The 20,201-nt window shown below is 41.4% G+C and overlaps 1 protein-coding gene across 1 annotated transcript; it reads left to right on the plus strand.

Annotated features, from left to right (window-relative positions):
* The first annotated feature begins 9,520 nt into the window (after positions 1-9,520).
* Positions 9,521-11,214, plus strand: LOC147633549 (peroxidase 46-like). Its single transcript, XM_086806656.1, has 4 exons — positions 9,521-9,977; positions 10,071-10,259; positions 10,374-10,539; positions 10,627-11,214. The coding sequence occupies exons 1-4, from the start codon at positions 9,654-9,656 to the stop codon at positions 11,046-11,048; spliced, it is 1,101 nt and encodes a 366-aa protein (XP_086662782.1). The 5' UTR covers positions 9,521-9,653; the 3' UTR covers positions 11,049-11,214.
* The last annotated feature ends 8,987 nt before the right edge of the window (positions 11,215-20,201 follow it).

A 20,201-nucleotide genomic window follows, 5' to 3' on the forward strand; every position in this document is an offset into this window, starting at 1 on the left:
GGCCACGCACAAGAGGGGGGAAGATTGCACCCAATATGGTCTTTTTGGAGCTAAGTATTTTTGTTTAAGTGTTTAATTTTTCAATTGCTTTGATTTAGTTGAAGCTTACAAGCAATGGTTTTTATGATTGAATTAATTCTCTATCTTTCCACAATCAATTCCTAGAATAAGATTCCGGTTGCAGTTGATGTGGACAATGCATGACTTTCCAGGATACAGCGATTGTTCTGGTAAGAATTCTAATTACCTCCCTACTCTAATACTATTGGCTATATTAATTATAACTATTGTCTTTATTATTCTAACTTATATTTATATTTTAACAGGTTTGAAAACATCAGGTAAACATGCATGTCCTGTTTGTGGCTCTTCGTTAGTACATGAGTATGCTGACGGTTTGTGTAAGACCATATTCGATAATCATCATCGATTTCTCCCGTCAGATCATCCTAAATATGTTGCTAGTAAGAGTAACATTCCTCCACAAACACTTCGTGCAAAAGATTGGAAGCGTATTTGGGAGTCTACAAATATTCTTCCTCCAGATGGCATGAACAGGTATAGTAATGTTTTTCAATCTTGTTTTGTGTAGTCTCTAATTGGATTAAAGATCACATAGAGCAATCCCTTGTGTAGGTACTCCATTTTTTTCGGCTACCATATTGGACCCATCTTAAGATCAACCATCTTCTTGATCCCATGCACATCTTCAAGAATGTGGGATCTGGTATTTGGGAACATGTTATTGGTAAACGAGACACTGTTAGCGTACGGGAGGACTTGCGGGTCGTAGGACGTATGCATCAAGCTTGGCCCACGAGAGGAGGGCAGGCACGTTCGTCTTCCGCCTGCACCATGGATTATATCAAAGAAAGAGGAGAAGCAGGTAAAGCAGGCCATCACCACTTTGCGTACTCCCACTGGATGCATGAGATCATTGAAGGGAGCCTTTACAACCACTAAGAAAAGAGGCGTTGAGCAACTATATGGGTTGAAGTCCCTCGATTGGCACAAGATGCTCCAAGTAAGTGTTTTCCAAGTCTTGTACGTTGAAATTAAATTTTGTTATGCCATAAACCATACATACATGTGCTCTTATGTGCGCAGTTCATACTACCTACTAGCATCGACCATTGTGCAAATAAGAGTTTGAAAAAATGTATTTATAAGATGGGCGAGCTTGTGAGGTATGTAAAACCCATGTCAGATCACCCTTCATTATACCTTGCAAAATGAACGTGCATGAGGTATAACGTACTATTCATTTATTTTTCAGATATGTTAGTTCCAAAGCAATTGATCCAGCCACGTTGGATGATGTGCATGTTATGGTAGTGGAGGTGGTTTGTTTGGTAGAGGAGACTTTTCCGTGAACCATTCTCACAAGTCAACTACATCTCATTGTGCATTTAGTAGACGAAATTGCTTTATGTGGCACTGTGCATGCAGGTTGGATGTTCTTCCTAGAGCGCTTCATGAAGACCTTAAAAGACTTTGTGAGGCAAAGTGCAAGGCCCGAAGGAAGCATGGTCGAGGGTTGGCTGATACAAGAGTCTCTTGTATATATTTCAGAATTTCTTGGTTAGGTGGATAGCTCTTTGCCACGACTATGGAGCAATGAAGAGGACTTGAGGATGACCACTATGGGTTACAAGATATGAGGATGCAAAGACAAAACGGTAAGCAGAAAGAGCTCTCTTTCGGAGGCAACATGGCTCTCGTAAGGCGTACCCTAAGCATCTAGCAACACTTCCGAATGATATCCATGTTGATTGGTTGCATGAGGAAATGGAGAGAGCAGAGAGCGACGAGGGGCTGCATATCACAGCGGAAGAATGGGAGTATGCACGAGGATGCATGTTAAAGGTACATAGAACTAATGTTTTGCATTAGTTGTAAGTGATTTGCTTTTAATATTTATTCACATTGCTTACACAAATATTGCTTCTATTTTGGTCCAGTGCACTATGTTCAATGCTATATGTTGTGAAGGCAAGCATTTTCGAACACAAAGAATTGATGAAAAGAGGAATACACAAGATTACGATGTCATTAGTAGCTTTGAGGGAGCTAATGGAAAAATGGATGATTATTGTGGCACAATCCAAGACATATTTAGGCTTGACTTTCGTCGCTTCTTTGTGTATGTTTTGGATGTCAAATGGCAAATGAACGTGGTGGAAAAAGGGCCTAATGCAACGATAAAATGCCATGCAAGTGGCTATGTAACTATTGACTCTACAAAGTTTTGGCAAGATAGGCTCGTATTGCCACAACAATGTGAGCAGGTATGCATTTTTTTACTAATGTGTTTCATGTACATATATATCTAAGCTCACGTACCCCTTGACTTTTGATATGCTAATTAATTACTGCAGTATGTGTATTTGAGTAGGTTATCTATCTGCCAATGGTGCATGACATTAAATGGTGGTACGTCATACCACGTTCCAAAGTGATGTATAATACATTCACTGATATGGAGCATATGGAGGATGTAACAAGCCGCAATGAAGATGATGTCGAACATGCCAATGAAGATGTGATCGATGATCAAGAAATAAGAGATGATTATGATAATGAGGATGAGCGTGTCATTTCTCATGATCATGAGAATGACCCTATCATTGAGGATGATGGTGATGTTGATGAGGATGATCAGGACATCGATACCATTATCAATGGATAGAATATCGATAGTGGAATAAATTTAATCGTAGCCTTACAAATTGATCAAATGGATATTGATGTTAATGTTTGGCAAGGTGGATCTTATTGAAGATGAGATCAAACCCTAACCAATCCATCACTGTATTGTTCTAAATTGATGACATTTCTATTGTATATGTTTTCTTTTAATTATCATCCATGATTTATTTTTGAATATATTTCATTGTTGTAAATGCATGTAGTGGGATTGTGTAATGATATATACTGTAATGTACTATGAGATGGTTTAAAGAAAATAGTTTTTAATTTTGTAAAGGAATTTAGTTTTTCTTAATAAAGCACTCGCGTGTATTGATGCGTGTATATACATGCTCTTATACACGCGTTTCTTACACGCGAATTTAGATGCCAATATACATGCACTGGTAGACGCGTTTCTTAAAGTTCAATACACACGAATTTAGATGCCAATATACACGCGTTTCTTACACGCGAATTTAGATGCCAATATACACGCGTTTCTTAAAGTTCAATACACGCGAATTTAGATGCCAATATACGCGCGCTCGATACTATTCATATACATGCGCGACCATACACACGCGAATTTAGATGCCAATATACACGCGCTCGATACTATTCATATACATGCGCGACCATACACACGCCCGTAACTTATCGCGTGTATGGAACACGTGTATGGCAATAGTGTCTTGTAGTGAAGTGCATCAAAGTTTTACCCCTGAAGTAGTGACTTTACTCAACACGCAATTGTGTGACCAACCTCTCTTTATTAGGAACACTATTCGTGAGTTTGGGAATTTTCCAACTCCCATTTTTTGAATACTAAAAAGGTGGGACCTTGATAACATGCCTATAAGTATTTCAAAACCATGTCTTGTGACCTATTGTTGGAAAGCGCTTGGAAAATGGAATCTAGTGAGCTATAGAGCACTCAATTTGGAGTAGCGGTGTTCAAGTTATGATTAATCCAAAGATTTGACCACGTGTCCCAAACTTATGGGAAATTCCCATATTTCCCAATATGGTGTTTAGGGAGTTTGGTACACAATGCTGGTGGAGGAGGAGATGCAATTTAAATCAAGGGATGGTAGTGACACTACATTTTTTGCAAATGCAAAGAAAGGCAAGGGAAAGGGCTTTGGTAGCCCCAAGGCTTCTGAAAAAAAGAAAAAATTAAAGACAAAGTGTTTCTACTACTTAAGCCTAATAATGTAGTCAAATCATGTATATTGAAGCAAGCAAATGAGAAGAATGGCACTTTGAGCCTTCAAAAGAGTTTAGAAACAATGTTGTAGCGAAATTAGATCTGTTTATGATAATCAAAGAGATCTATGCAAAGAAAAAACATTCCTTAGTACTTGATGGTTCATGGATCATTGACAGTAGTGGAGCATCCCAACATAGGACCGGACTTCCTCAAGATTTCATCCTAGTAGTAGTTGGGACTAATGCCAAATGCCCAACCATGAGATTAGGTACTATTGTTTTATTTTGTCGATGTCATCAAGAGGAATCTACTATCAAACGGCTATAGCTAGACCATGACTTCAAAGTTCTCTTCGATGTAGTCATCACACATTCTACCAGGCAATGTTGAAGGGAGACGAATTTGGTGCAACAACTTGTATGATGTGTTAGCTTTTACAAACCCAAGCTGATATGTCAAGACAAGAAAGCTATGACATGAAAGATTTGGGCACCTTCTGCCTTGTAGTCTTAAAAGAGATGTATGGAACTGGGATTGTGACACATCTATGACCATTTTTAGAGATGTCAAATGTATGTGGTGAAGCTTATATGATGGGCAACATAAACATGCATCTCTAGAAAGTAAGAATCATGTAAAAATGAGGCTCTTCTAGTGCTTGTACATGTAGATCTTTGTGGTAAATTGGCCCACCACCACTATATTGGGCCTACTCCTTGTTGTTATTCATTGATACTTTAGTAAGAAGATTTGGGTGTATTTTCTTTGCGATGTAAGGTTGCAGCTTTTGGAAAATTCAAAATATGGCATAGCTTCATAGATAATAAGATAAAAAAACAGAATGAAGAAGTTTCAAACATATCGAGGAGGAGAATTCATAGCATTCAGTGAATTTAATGCCTACTATAAGGAGGATATGATCAAGAGAGATTTGGAAGTTGCTCATACTCACAACAAAATGGTATTGAAGAGCACAAGAATTGCACATTTATGGTGATGGCATTAAGTATGCTCAAAGAGGAAGGAATGTAGAATTCTTTATGTGATAAGGCACTTAACACTATAGAGCATATCCTTAGTAGGAGTTATACAAAGGTACTAAAGGGATTTAGAGGCTTATTCTGGTAAGAAACCTCTGGTTTCATATTTCAAGACATTTGGTTGTGAGTGTTTTGTGCATGTTCTAGACTCATCCAAAACGAGTGGGTTCTAAGAACATAAAGTTAATCTTAGGGTATAATATAGAGTAAACTGTTATCAACTATATGACCTAGAGGTGAAGAAGGTGATTGCTAGGGGTTGTTTAAGTACATCAAAGCTACCATATCGGGTATGGCATCACTTACATATCGGGCATTAATAACTTGACTAGATTTTGTGACTCAGATTGGGTAGGAGATTATAATAGTAAGAAATCTATCTAACTTGTATAGTTTTCTTATTAGGTCTGGAATTACATGCTGGATTAACAAGAAGTAGCATAAAATGGGACCTTCTTCTATAGAGGTTCAGTATAAGACAACATACTTTGCTTCATATGTGACCTAGTCTAGGTGAGAAGAATTTAAGGAGACATGGGTGTTGCTCAAAAGGGAGTGACAATGTTGGTTTGCAACAATCAGAGTTGTATGATGGTGATTGCCAAGAACCCAATGTTCCATGATTGCACGACACACATTGAGATATATTAGCATTATGTGTGTGATCTTATCATGGATGGAGAGGTGGAGCTTTTCTACTTCCCAAATGATAGAGAATTGTATAGATAATTTTCACAAAGGCTCTTCGAAGAGATTTGCTGGAGTGCCGTCTTCATTGACTCGGTGTTGGGCCAAAGATGTGGGTGTTCATCTACAGATGGACATTGAGGGGGGGTTTTTAAAAGCATTTACTCAATGCTCCACCCTCATGTTGTTACTACAAGGTGATAAATATACTCTATTTTGTAAGGTCGTCTATATGAGGAGTAGCCATTGTTGTGAGCACCCGTTTAACCCGTAATTCCCACTTTAGATACTTGATGATAGGCAAATGTGGCTAGATGGTTAGGAGATGGCTTCTGTAGACTTTTCACTCTTTCAAGTAGGATACATGCTTATGTGGGCCCCAACAGGAGATCAAGTGCTAGAAAGTAAACCAAGGACACCTTGTTCCCAGGTATACAGGGTTTGTTTAAGGGTCCAAAATGGTCCCAGATGATGGTCGTTGTAGTCTAATATAGTCCCAGTTGGATGACGTGGTCGATTGGTCATTTTGGACCAATCGATTGGTCCAAAATGACCAATCGATTGGTCATTTTGGATGACGTGGTCGATTGGTCGTGGGTTGGCTGATGTGGTCAACCTATGTCCATACCGACCTTGGGCATAGACAAGTTTGATAGCCTTTGTTCATCCGTCACATTCACTATGTTCAAGCACTCTTGTAAGCAAGAAGTACTCCGTCTAGATCAAATCTCCTTATTTGGAGCACATGGGGGAGTGGGCATCCACCACCACTAGTTTGTAATCAAAGTTCAGTAATATTGTTTACTTGCCACTTATTTCTGTAATCTTCTTTCTGTAGTCTAATGTTTTATATTGTGAAGAGTATCTTTTGCTATTGTGTTTTCTCCCACTATCTACCCATGTAGACATTACTAGTTGGAAGTAACAAATCCTTAATGCTTTTGCATGTAGCCGCATAGTGGCTACATGAGTACAACCATGGATGCCAGCCAAGCTCTCATTAGTTCCCAAGTACTTGGGTGTTTTTCATAGAGATTATGCATGCGTCCCTAAATGCAACTCACAACCAAGTTTTTGTTCACATGTGCTATTAACAAATTGTAAGGGTTGATGGTCACTTCTTCTAAACGTGGTTACTAATTAAGTAGCTAGGAGGGTGTACTTTTAACTTTTCCATCCAAGTTCATGTTGTTGTATAATGTCATTTGAGCCTCACTAACTCCTTGTCCCCAGTGGAACGTGGGAATGAAATTTTAAGACCAGCTTGGTTTTTCTTCAAAGCCATAATTGGTGACAAACCCAAAGCATTCATGTTTAGAAAAAATTGATTTCAAAAAAATTGGGAAAGGACATTTCTATGCTTTTTTTATATATTTCAATTATAAAATTAGCATTTAGTGTATGTTAATGTAATGAAAACCAAGTTGATTTAATAAATTGTCCTTATTTTCATTGGTTGTAAAAAAAGGTTTTTATCCAGCACTAAAAACATGGAAATAGACCCTTAACTTGCAAATATGATGTTAAATGTGAAGCTTCCAATATGTTGAAAAAAGCTACAACTACCACTGGCATGGTTGGTGAGATCATGGGTGATATGCGGCCAGTGGGATGACAGGCTGTGCGGCAGCTATTCTAGAGACTGGCATAGTCATAGTGCCAGCTCATTTAGTTGGGTTCAACTATAGAGAACCCTAGTATGTATTTGGTTGAGTACTTTTTAATACTGTGTGTACTCTTATCTTTTTATATGGTGTGTTGAGTGTTGTGTGAAGAAGAAGAAGATTTTCAGCCTCTCACCTTGTGTGTTCTCTTTTAGGGTTTTGTGAGTGTGTGTGTACTTGCAAGAGCTCAAGCTCTCTTCTCCCCTGGATCTTTTCAATACTCAATCAGGGTCATTGAATCAGGGACTCGAGTGACAATGGCACATAGCATATGTACATTCCTTCGGCTCCACACCAAAGCCAGAGCAAGATCTAGTGGTATGGTATGTAGTGGATCTGAAGTAGGACCTAGCTTTGCATTACCCCTTGTAATTTCTCACAACTTATATATGAATCAAGAATAGATCTAATCTTGAACTTCCAGAGAGTGTAATTTTCCCCTTCCAACTATTTAAGACCAGGCACATGAGTGCTTGTGTTATTTGCAGGTTGGGGCATCTCTCCAAATCTACCTTCAAATTGTAAAAACTACTAACATCTGTTCCCACGGCCATCTGAGATCATCTGAACCGTCAAATGAGCCCTACAACTCGAGAACAGTGTGTCCTTAGTTTGTTGGTCTAGCACTCACTACTGTGGTCATATAGCCTGCACAATCCTACTTGGTAGAATGCCAAGTCTAATTAAGCCATCTCCTAACCGTTTGGCCACCATCCAGTGTCTAAACTAGAAACTATGGGTTGCCCAGGTGCTCACTACAAATGGCTACTCATATAGGGGGCCTCACAAAATAGGACACATATGTCACCTACAGACAATAACATCGCGAGGGTGGAGCATTGAGAAAATGCTTTTCCGATAGATAGAAACACCATGGAATCAAGACCTTAGACAAAGCATCCCCCCATAGTTTACAAAGCTAGAGTGGAAGCACGACTTTAGACAAAGCATTCCCCCATGGTTTACAAAGCTAGAGTGGAAACGCATTAAAAAGGCTTTTGATCTTAGAATTGTGGATGTCTAAGGGTAAAGAATGGACTTGGAGAAGGAATATTATGGTTAGGCCGTGATCCGTGATCTGGTATTCATGGAACAACCCAAAAGCTTCGTCCACTTTATCCATTAACGAAAGATGTATCCTAATAGACACAAACTTCAATGTCGAAGGGGATAAGCACAAACGAGATAACCATATTAAAAGTGGGTGAAGCAACTCCTGGATCCCCTGTGTTTCATGTATAGACAATGAGCGAGCAATTCGAAGCCTGGAAGTTTGGCTATCCTCTTATGTGAAGTCACAAGATTGTGAATTGGGCCTCATTGATTGGTTAACCTCATTGTACCATAAGGCCCATGCTCTTTGCTCTCAAGGGAACATCCACGATGGAGCATGGGAAAGCCCTTTGGTGTGTTAGATCACCTAGAATCTAGTGTGCTTCGTGTACAAACAAAAGTTTATATCAAAGTGTAGATGCTCAAGTGGTGAAAAAATTATATATGTAATGTGAACTTGAAGGCCTAGAAAGAACTTGACCTTGAATGTAGTATTATGAAAGACACCTTCGTTAATCAAATTTTGTTGGCTTTTAAAAGTCAAAAAATATCTATGATCTAACGTTATAGCGTAGACCGGTGAGTCGGTGACTTGTGATCATAGACTAATGAGCCATGACTAGTGCTAAAAAAGTGTTTAATTTATAGTTGAAAAACTTCCATATTGCAAGTCAAAATTTTTTTGGCTTTTTCTTAAGACTTTAAAGGTATTATTAATAAATCCTCTTGGAAAAAAGAAAAGAAAAGAAAAGCACCAATTTTCAAACCTTGAGTCTCAAAGTTTGAACGTAATTTTTTTTATTTTTGAAGGTACATTTCCACTATATACGTGGGTTTTTTTCGAGCGCCGGCCATGACTCATGCATGAGACATGTACATGATGTGTTTAGTCTCGACTCTCAGGGAGTCTTACCGCCGCCGGACCGTCACTCTGGACGCATGATGAAAGACCATTACATGTGACAGTCACTGTGTGCAAAAAACGCCGACTCTTTACTACGCGCGTCCTCAGTCTTTAATGCTTCTGTTGGGCAGCGCGTGTTTGCTTAAACGTGCGAAATTACATCCAGGCTTTATGGGATTGCACAGCTCTACGAACACGTTTAGGTAGAGCGTCAAATTGGCCCAACCGCTTCAAGACACAGTTCATCACTGTCTCAGGCTTCAGCCGGGCCTCAGTCTTGAAGCAAAAAGTAGAAAATAAAAGGCCTCCGGAGTCCGCCCTATACTCTCCGTCGCTCACAGGCTCCACCGCACAGCAATGACTCTCTGGATATGGCAGCTTTTGTGCCAAAGGCACGCTAGACAATGTTTAAATCGCAGTTGAGGACGCATTTCTCAGGAAATGTGTTTGTAAAGGTGGACGACAGTACTGTTCACAAAGCTTTGCAAAGCTCTGCTTCTGGAGGAGAAGTGCACAGAGCTATGGGCTTCTTGGTATGTGCACCTCTGTTTCTCGTGTTGCTGCTTTCTACAAATCGCAGCCACGCCCAGCTGCTGGTTCACTCCTACGACTCAACCTGCCCCAGAGCCGAGAGCATCGTCACCGAAACAGTCCTGGCAGTCCAGAAGAAGGACCCCAGCGTCCCCGCCAAGCTCATACGCCTCCTCTTCCACGATTGCTTCGTCCAAGTAAAACCCACAGCACGCTCATGCCCATGCTCGATCAAGATTTTCGTTCTATGTTGTGGGTGAGCTTCTTACTCTTCTTTTTCTTTGAAGCAGGGGTGCGATGGCTCCATTTTGCTGGACTCCACCACCAACAATACTGCAGAGAAGAGTGCCACCGTAAGTGCTACTCTGGAAGGATTCGATGTGATCGATCAGGCGAAGGCAACTCTCGAGCAGGTGTGCACGGCTACAGTTTCGTGCGCGGACATTCTAGCCTTGGCGGCACGAGACGCCGTAGCAGCGGTAGAGAAAGAACAGTATATTTGTTTCTTTTTTGGGGATATAATCTCGCTTCACGTCGACATTTAATGAGAATGTCGTCTTGAGGTGATGTATTGAGTTGTTGACAATCTGCAGGCAGGGGGGCCAAAGTTCGACATGCCAACAGGTCGCTTAGATGGGGTTGTCTCTGTGGCATCGCAAGCATCTAGCAGCATACCGGACCCTTCATCGGACCTGGACCAGATGCTGGAAGCGTTCCAGGCGAAGGGTTTGCTGCTCACCGATCTCGTTGTTCTCTTAGGTTTGTAGCATTAATTGGACAGTCATCTGTTAATCAAGGTATTAAGCAGCCGGCTGCGTGCGTACTCATGCCTGACTTGAAATGCAGGCGGGCACACCATCGGCGTGGCCCGGTGCGGGGCTTTCAGCGACCGTTTCCGCGTCAACAATGGGAGCATGGTTGCGGACCCGACGCTCGACCCAGCGTTTGCGCAGTCGCTCGAGCAGACATGTCCGGCGTCGCTTCCCAACTCGGCCACCACGGTGCCCCTGGACGCCGTCTCCAGCCTGCGCTTCGATAACGCCTACTACTCCAACCTAGAGCAGGGCAAGGGCCTCCTGACGGTGGACGAGGTCCTCTTCACCGACCCCCGCTCCAAGTCTCTCGTTGAAACCTTCGCCCTGGACGCCTCCAGCTTCCTGGCCAACTTCCCCCCGGCCTTCGTCAAAATGAGCACCATTGGTGTGAAAACAACAGGGTCCGGTCAGGGCCAAATTCGCACCAACTGCCGGGCCATCAACTCCCCTTAGCCAACGCGGATTTGGTTTTTTTGTTTTGTTTTAGCTTTAGACCTTCTCGCTACTTCCAGGTCTTTTATTGCAAAAATCAAATCATTGTATTGGAGTGCAATTTTACATGTATGTGTGATGAAATAATAATCTATACGCGTAAAACCGAACCTTTTTTTTTTTCAAATAAGGGATTAAGAAGTTAAGGAGAAGGTACAACATATACCTCCAAGAGCCCCTTGAATTAAATTTCATTCGAGGTTGGAAGTGTATACTTGGAGTATGGTTTTTTTTTTCTACCTTGTAATCATCAAATTCTTGCCCCCCCCCCCCCCCCCCCCCTTCTCTCTCTTTCTCACACACATTCTTTTTCCTTAACCTGGCCAGGCTGATCGAATGGAGACCCTGTTGGCGGGATATGAGAGAGAGAGAGAGAGAGAGAGAGAGAGGGGGGCGGTCGGGGAGGGAGGCAGGGTCTATTTTTACAAGTTGCGCCAATCCCCTCCCTCTAAATAAAGCCTCTTAATAATCCTTCTTGAGAATTTTTTTCATCCTTAGAAGTGCACAATGTTAGCCTGCATGAACCGAAATTTCAAGAAAATTTTCCACCCATATATAATTCATAAAATTTAGACAAATAAAATATGCATTTCTTGTTTGATAAGGGAAAAATAAGTTCTTACACTACTACATATTAGCCTAATATCGGGGCTTGTACCGGCGCTATTTAACGGGGTCTAAAAAAGCTTCGTCATCGGTATAAGCGTCGGTATCGCAACGTCGGTATACCTGTCGGGTATTAATATCGGCGCATATAACGGCGCCTATACCGACGCTGACCGGGGGTAATACCGACGCTTAAACCGGCGTCTATACCGGTACATATATCGACGGATAAACCGGCTTCTATACCGGATTATATACCGAAGTGTAAACCGGCATCTATACCAATGTATATACCGACGCTGATACCGGGGCAAATACCGACGTTGTAGCAGAAATTTTTTTTTGGGCAGAATAGTGCTGCCTGGCTGTTGCCTAGCTGCCTGCAATGAGCAGGATCAACAACAGCAAACAGACAGCACTATTCTGTCTACAATAGAGCACAAAAACAACCGTGCTCGTTTGCATATTTTCCTGATCGACAAACAAGAAATTAAATTAAACATTAATACTCAAGAATGTTTTGATCATATTTCATTAGTTTGAAGGTCATCTTATATCATGGTAATGCCTCCCAATTGACGGTCTCTCCTTCTTCTTCAAGCATCTCAAACAAGGCCACAAGGCCATGTTTGTGAGCGTACTTCTCCTCTCGCCTGCTTGGTGGGCGATTCATGGCCAACTCCTGCGCACACGATTAACAATTATAACTTTTAAAAAATCAACATTTAGCCCACATACATACATTTAAATAAATAAAATTGCTACAAACACTTACGAATTCATGGCGCATGGTTTCGTAACCACCACTCCCGAGATGAGAAGCCCCTACTGTTTGGAGTCTTGTCCTTGCCGCCTCTCTTTGTTGTTGAAACCTGTCTGGTGTCTCGGTGAGCTCCTGAGCAATGGCTGCCCACTCCCTGTCATCTAGCCAAACAGGTTTCTCCTTCCCCTCTCTGAATGCGTTCCTCGCCTCTGACCTACGATGTCCCATCAAAATGTGAGCTGTATACTGTATCCACTCATTAGAGACGACATTCATAGGGTCAGATGGCTGGAACTCTTGCTTTATCTTTGTGTTTATATAATTTTTCTTCCCCTTGTCTTGCTGATCCCATTTAGTCATGACAGAGTCATGAAACTGTATAGTGCATAATTGTCGAATGCGTGTCTTCATTGCCTTCCCTGCACTATCCATTATTGGTGCCCCATCCCTAATTGTGTAAATCTTGCTGTTGTCATGGTCATGTGCACCCCAGGGAGTGGAAGGTGACCCTATGGGTGTGCTATCAACAGATGAGAGCGAAGGACGACGCTCACGTGGTGGTGGTGTCACAGCATCTGTGGCACTACCACCACAACAACCTCCCCCTGAAGACCTACTACGTGAGCGCCGTCTATGTGAAGAGGTGGTAGATCGAGCTGTAACAGGAGTGGAAGGCTGTGTGGTACGAGGTGTGGGAGCTGCTGTCGTACCCACGGGTGTGGGAACTGGCGTCGGGAATCCAGATGGTGAGGCAGATGTCCCTGCTCCAGAACCCCAATAACTCTGAGCCATGGCTCTCTGCTCTGGAGTCATGGACGAAAGAAAACCATATAACTGCTGGGGACTCATGCCCTGCGGTGTAGGATTAAATGAGAAATCTGGACTGTAGTCGTAGGGCGGTGAGTCACCCATGGCCTGTTGGACAAAAAACCATATGACAAACTTGTACGGAATGAAAATTACACGGTAAACAATGAATGAAAGAACCATAAGATAAACATTAACAATGATAAACAACATTGGTAAAACTATATCAACTTGCTCCTACAGTAGTGATTATGATGGTAAACATTAACAATGGTAAACAATGAATGGACCTTCAATGTCATAAAACCATTACAAATATGTCATAACTATTTGCATAATCATTAAGATACATCATTTTATAAATCATTATCTATTCTATCATCCTCATTAAGATCAGTAGCCCCAAAGAGATCTATGTCTATGCACATTTCAGCATCCTCATCATTAAAAGTCCCTTGATGAAGGATGTCTTCATCATCTATGTCTTCTTCCTCAACTTGTTTTTCAGCTTCCTTGGTTTGCACCTCTTCATTTGGATCTTGCTCTAGTTCCTTCTCTTCATTTGCTTGCTCCTCTTCATTGTTGATATCGGCTTGTTCTTGCTGCTCTCCATTACCCTGTGCATCCACATCACCTTGTTGTAGCTCAAATTCTTCATAAATTTGCTTACTGCGGGGGGCGACTTGAACCACAAACAGCCAGCGTGGATCTTTTGGATCCGCTTTAAAGACAACCTGCTCACAATGCTCTGGGCGCACAAAAGTATCTTGCTGATCGGTCCATACCTTTGTGGAGTCCACTTGGATGAGGCCACTCTTGTCTCTACGTACAGTTGCATGTGGCCCATTCATGATTACCTTGAACCACTTCACATCAAAGATAAACAACTCAAAACTTTTGAAGCCAACCTTCAATATATCTTGAATGGTTCCAAAGTAATCAAGCATTCCAGTAATTGTGTTATCATCACTTGCACTTGCACGACTTTCTTGAACAAACTGTGCTGTGACACCACAATCAAAGGTTGCTCTTCTTTGGTCTATTCGTTCTACTCGAAAATGACGTCCATGTGACCAAAACGCCCCATATTTGTGATACTACAATGAGCACAAAAAGTTTGTTGATGGAGAATCAAACACAGAGACATGTAGAGAAAAAAATGAGAGACATGTAGAACTTAAACACTTACATGCCAATCGCATCCTTTTGTAAGCTCCTCCTCCTCCTCTGTTATAGGTAAACTAGCACGTTTGGCTTCTAAAATTGTAGCTTCTAGCCATCTACCTGTGGGAAAGTCCGGAAGAGCTTGCATACCTTCTGGATATGGGAGATTTCTTGTAGTGCGATTCTTTCTGAAACTTAAACGATCTTGTACTCGCTGTCGCTTGAGAGCTTCATATGTCTCAATCCACTTCTCCATTACATGAGAGTTCAAGATGCAAAATTTGTTGATTTTTTCTCTCAAAGTGTTATCCATCTTTCTCTTAATGCCTTGGCCTTGAGGTTCCTCACCAATGACTCGCCTGTTGGACTCTTGAGACCATAGTCGAGGTATCTCTGGATCTGAGGAACTTAAATATTCAGTGATGTAAACAAGGGACTCTTGTATCAGCCACCCTTCTGACATACTACCCTCTGGGCGAGCCATTTGGCGAACAAATCCCTTTAATGTCTTCATAAACCTCTCCAAAAAGAACATCCATCTTGAATGGACTGTTCCAGCAACTGCAACCTCATCTACAACATGAACTAGCAGATGCATCTGGATTGTTAATAAACTTGTAGGGAAAAACTTCTCTACCATGCAGACTGCCTCTATGGAGTTTAAACGCGCTGTCTCCAAAGTGTCTCTCTTTATCTCTTTTGAAGAAATCCAGCGCACCAATGTGCCAATCTTATAGATAGTAGCTCTAATGTCTTCAGTGAGGCAATCTTTTATTGCTATGGGTAGCACAAATTGTAGAAACTTGTGCCAATCATGACTCTTGAGACCACTAAGATCATCATCCTTTGTAAATGCACTTTTCAAGCAATGCATACAACCTGTCGGAGTCCGAAACTCTGAAATTGTCCTCTTGACTTGTTGTTCCTCCATCTTGCTAAAAACCCATGGGGCTCTTGGAAGTAGCACCTTTCCATTGGGTCTAGTGCGAGCCCACAACTCTTGCATACAACCAATCTCTTCCAAGTCATCCCTTTGGCCTTTAGTATCCTTTTTTCCTATCATGGTCTTCCACAGAATGTCAGCTACATTCTTGAAAATATGCATCGGGTCAAGCAAATGGTTTATAAGGAGATCACCCCAATAGGGGAGTTGGTGAAAGATAGAGAGCCTCTTCATCCCAGGACATGCCAAGTTGCCACATTCCTCCCATTTGATCTTCCAATCGCTTGCCTTCAATGTACTTGGAGGAGGTCTTCCTAGATTACCATCCCGCAATTCATGATTTTCTGGCAGATACCTAACATGTCCTTGGTAGACATTCTTTCGTAATGCTTTTGAGTATCTTGAATCAAGTCGAGGACCACATACAGGACATGCATTGTAACCCGATATAGACAAACCTGAGCATTCTCCATAGCCAGGCCAATCATGCATTGTCCACATGAGAATACCTTGCACAGTTGTAAGTCTTTGGCCACTCTGCTGCTTTGACATGTCCTTCACTTCAATTCCGTTCCACAAGGTGCGTAACTCATCAATAAGTGGTGCCAAATATACATCCATGTTCTTCACCTTGTACTTTCCTGGAACTATTAATGAGAGCAACAGATGACCTTTCTTTATTGCTAACCATGGCGGAAGATTATAATTCACAAGGCAAACAGGCCATGTGCTCCATGAAGAGCTCCTTAAACCAAAAGGGTTTACACCATCCATTGCTAGGCCAAGACGGAGGTTTCTAGGTTCTTCCTTAAAAGCCGGCCATTTCTCTTCAATGTGTCTCCATGCGGGTGAGTCTGCAGGCACACGCATCACTTCATCTGTGGATCGAGTTGTGGCATGCCATGTCATCAAGCTTGCTATTGATTTGCACCTGAACATGCTTTTTATCCTTGGAATGATTGGCAAGTGCCTGAGAACCTTTACCGGGACAGCTTCCCCCTGAACATCTTCTCTATATCTGTTAGAGCCACAATGGGGACATTCTTGCAAATGCTCATATTCATGGCGGAAGAGGCAACAATCATTGCGACAAGCATGAATATTATTGTAATCCATGTCTATGGATTTCAATAACTTCTTCGCATCTGCACGAGATGGAGGCATCTCGTTGCTAGGGGGCAATATTTGATCTTTCAAAAGCCTGCAAGTATGGCAATATCTGATCGTTACTATTAAGATTTTCTCAAATACAAGTTGATAATTTAACATTTCAACAGTAGGTGTAATCTCCAAAAAAAGACCTTACTTGAATAGTTCAGTGACACTTGTATTAGACCATCCAAAAACTGACTGCAAATTTAGCATCGTAAGAGATGCACGCAATACAGATATGTTGGCACCATTGTATAATGGAAGGCGTGCAAGTTTACGCATGGCCTCTTCCTCTGGTTCATAATTTGACCGTTGAGAATGTCGTGGTTGATGATCTTCATGTTCATGCTCCTCGAAGAGAGCTTCTTGTTGCTCAATGAAGGCATCCAACATTTCTTCCATTGGACCTTCTTCCATTTCCTGACCTTCTTCCATTCCCTCGGGTGCTGTTAATTGAGCTCCATCTGTCACTCCCTCTTGCGATATCCTCATCCTTTGTTGGGGACGAGAATTCACAGGTGCAATGTTATCAAGATGCGGCTGCACACTTGCTTGGTTGTACGATTGAAATCGTAAATTTTGCAAGCGCTCCATTGGAAATATTCCAGCGTCATGAACATGCTCGTTGCAAATCCTTCGTTTTCGAAAGATTTGGTACTTACATCGCATGCATGGACACGCTATTCTCTCTTCAAGATTGAGAGGCTCCATCTAGCAGGATAACATGTATATGCAGCTCGTTAAACACAAATCAGCTTATCTCCTCTCCATACAAAATTAAATAGAATTTACACAAGGATGGAGAGAGAAGCTATCTCTATTCATAAATAGCTGTTTATATATAAAGGCCTTATGCAATAATCTAAATGCATATTATAAGTATAAGCTTGCATAATAAGGCTGCAAGACTTATGCATAAGCTCTATGCATAAGCCTTATGCATAAGTCTTATGCATAAGCTCTATGCATAAGCCATATGCATAAGTCTTATGCACACGCTCTATGCATAAGTCTTATGCATAAGCTATATGCACACGCTCTATGCACAAGTCTTATGCATAAGCCATAAGCTCGGACCTAATCCCAAAAACCCTAGGACTGAATTACGGTTTTGTAAATTCCGCCAGAGTCTCCTTTGTAATTGGAACCAAATCTCAATTGAAAATGCAACTTCTTAAAACTTGTACGCAATACTCTTTGCATCCCACAATGTCATGAAAGATCATATGCATTTGCAATATCCACACAATATGACAGAAAAGGGGTCCCATTGCCCAAATGCATCCACAAAGTCGATGGTGAGGATTGTTGAGGACGCGCGTTGAAGCTTGCCGATCTCCCGGCCAAGCTCTTCTCACCCCTTCACCGAGTTTTCCTCCAAGGTGAAGGTTGAGGCCATTTCTTCACACCGGTGTACCTAATCCCCCTTCGTACCGCTTTACCAAGCAATCACGGCACAAAGAGTTCAAGCCATTCTCCCCTTGGCCTCTCCAACCAATGCCAAGGTACCCTCACACATTGCTAGATTCTATAGAAACTTGAAGTGGTTGCAATGGTGAGTGTAGGTACAAAATGATGTGGATAATATCAAATGATAGAACAAGTTTGTTGGCTTACAAGTATTGAGCATGACTCATGCCCTTTTACAATTTAGAACTCAGCAATAAAGCATGGACTCATGCCTCAATCCATCATCCAAAAGCTCCAACACAAACCAACAATTCACAATGCCCTCACCATGGCATTTGCATAAGCATTTGTTAACCACAATCAAGGCATTTGCAATTGCATTTTAACAATCCCTTTCATATAAGCCATATGCATAAGTCTACCTGCGTACGCTCTATGCATAAGCCATATGCATAAGTCATATGCATAAGCCTTATGCATACGCTCTATGCATAAGTCTTATGCATACGCTCTATGCAAGACTTATGCATAAGCTCTATGCATAAGCTCTATGCTATATGCCTTATGCACTATTATGCTAACCCTTAATCCCTTTCACATAAGCCTTATGCACACGCTCTATGCAATTACGCTCTATGCATAAGCCTTATGCACACGCTCTATGCATAAGCCTTATGCATAAGCTCTATGCATAAGCCATATGCATAAGTCTACCTGCGTACGCTCTATGCATAAGCCATATGCATAAGTCATATGCATAAGTCTTATGCATACGCTCTATGCATAAGTCTTATGCATACGCTCTATGCAAGACATATGCATAAGCTCTATGCATAAGCTCTATGCATAAGCTCTATGCTATATGCCTTATGCACTATTATGCTAACCCTTAATCCCTTTCACATAAGCCTTATGCACACGCTCTATGCAATTACGCTCTATGCATAAGCCTTATGCACACGCTCTATGCATAAGCCTTATGCATAAGCTCTATGCATAAGCCATATGCATAAGTCTTATGCGTACGCTCTATGCATAAGCCATATGCATAAACTCTATGCATAAGTCATATGCATAAGTCTTATGCATACGCTCTATGCATAAGTCTCTTGCATACGCTCTATGCAAGACTTATGCATAAGCTCTATGCATAAGCTCTATGCTATATGCCTTATGCACTATGCTAACCCTTAATCCCATCACCCAATGGTGTAATAAACATGATCTTGTTTTACGTACATGGATAATAGAGATTGCAAGCTTATTATAGGTTTTATGCATAGATATTAAATTAATCCTATGTGTTGTAAGCTTACAAGAACCCAAAACTAACCCTAAACCATAAAACAAGGATGCAAAAATTCATATAAAATAGCATAAACAAGAAAAATCAATAGAGGATCTACCTCTTTTTTGCAAAGCTGAAGGAGAGCTCGAGGATTGGTGAAAGATTGGTGAGGTGAAAGAGCTGCAAAACAAAATATTAAACAAACTAATTAGTAAATTAAACACAAGAAAAAGAACTAATACAAAACCCTAAAATCTCTATGCATGCATTAGGAGATCTATGCATACATAGAGAGCTCTAGATCTCAACATGCATAGAGAGCCAAAAAAACACAAAACCCTAAACGTCTTAATTTTTCAATTAAAAACTAAAAGCAATTGCAATAACATGTTAGGAGAAGGAGAAGAGGAGAAAAGAAGAATGAAGGAGAAAAGAGGAGAGAGGAAAAAAGAGGAGAGAGAGGGAAAGAGAAGAGGGAGAGAAAGCACCTCTTTCGCTTGATTACCTGCGCCTCTTCTGCGAAAAACCAGAAAATAGGCTCTCGGCTGTGAAAAACTTACGAGCGCCGGTATATGCGACGGAATATGTGTCGGAATATTCGTCGGTATATGCTACGGAATATGCGTCGGTATCGGCGTCGGAATAAGCGTCGGTATAAGCGTCGGTATACGCGACGGGAAATGAAAATTTAAAAAAACCCCGCCATACTTGTCTCCTCCAACATGACGACGGACATACCGACGTTCGACATTTGCGTCGGTATTTTGGCGTCGGTATGTCCTCAACCTCTTGTAGTGTTAACAAGCATCTAATAGTAAGCAAGATTTCAAACTTATTGGCTAAAGAGACTACATGACTATACTTGGATATACATAGCTTTATCTCCGAAACTTAAGAAGGGAAGTAGAAAAATATATATTCTTACTCCCATGGCTAATGTTGGTGCTCTTGGTGGTCTCGGCAATCTTGCTCTAGGCCCTT

Source organism: Cibotium barometz, chromosome 12, assembly GCF_041138505.1.
Source record: "Cibotium barometz isolate CiBa-2024 chromosome 12, ASM4113850v1, whole genome shotgun sequence".
Classification (NCBI taxonomy): domain Eukaryota; kingdom Viridiplantae; phylum Streptophyta; class Polypodiopsida; order Cyatheales; family Cibotiaceae; genus Cibotium; species Cibotium barometz.

Excerpts from the sequence above, each read along its gene's own strand:
- LOC147633549 (XM_086806656.1), top strand. The coding sequence starts at position 9,654 with ATGTTTAAATCGCAGTTGAGGACGCATTTCTCAGGAAATGTGTTTGTA. Across the intron at positions 9,978-10,070 it reads TCCACGATTGCTTCGTCCAA|GGGTGCGATGGCTCCATTTT; the intron begins GTAAAACCCACA and ends TCTTTGAAGCAG. Across the intron at positions 10,260-10,373 it reads CACGAGACGCCGTAGCAGCG|GCAGGGGGGCCAAAGTTCGA; the intron begins GTAGAGAAAGAA and ends GACAATCTGCAG.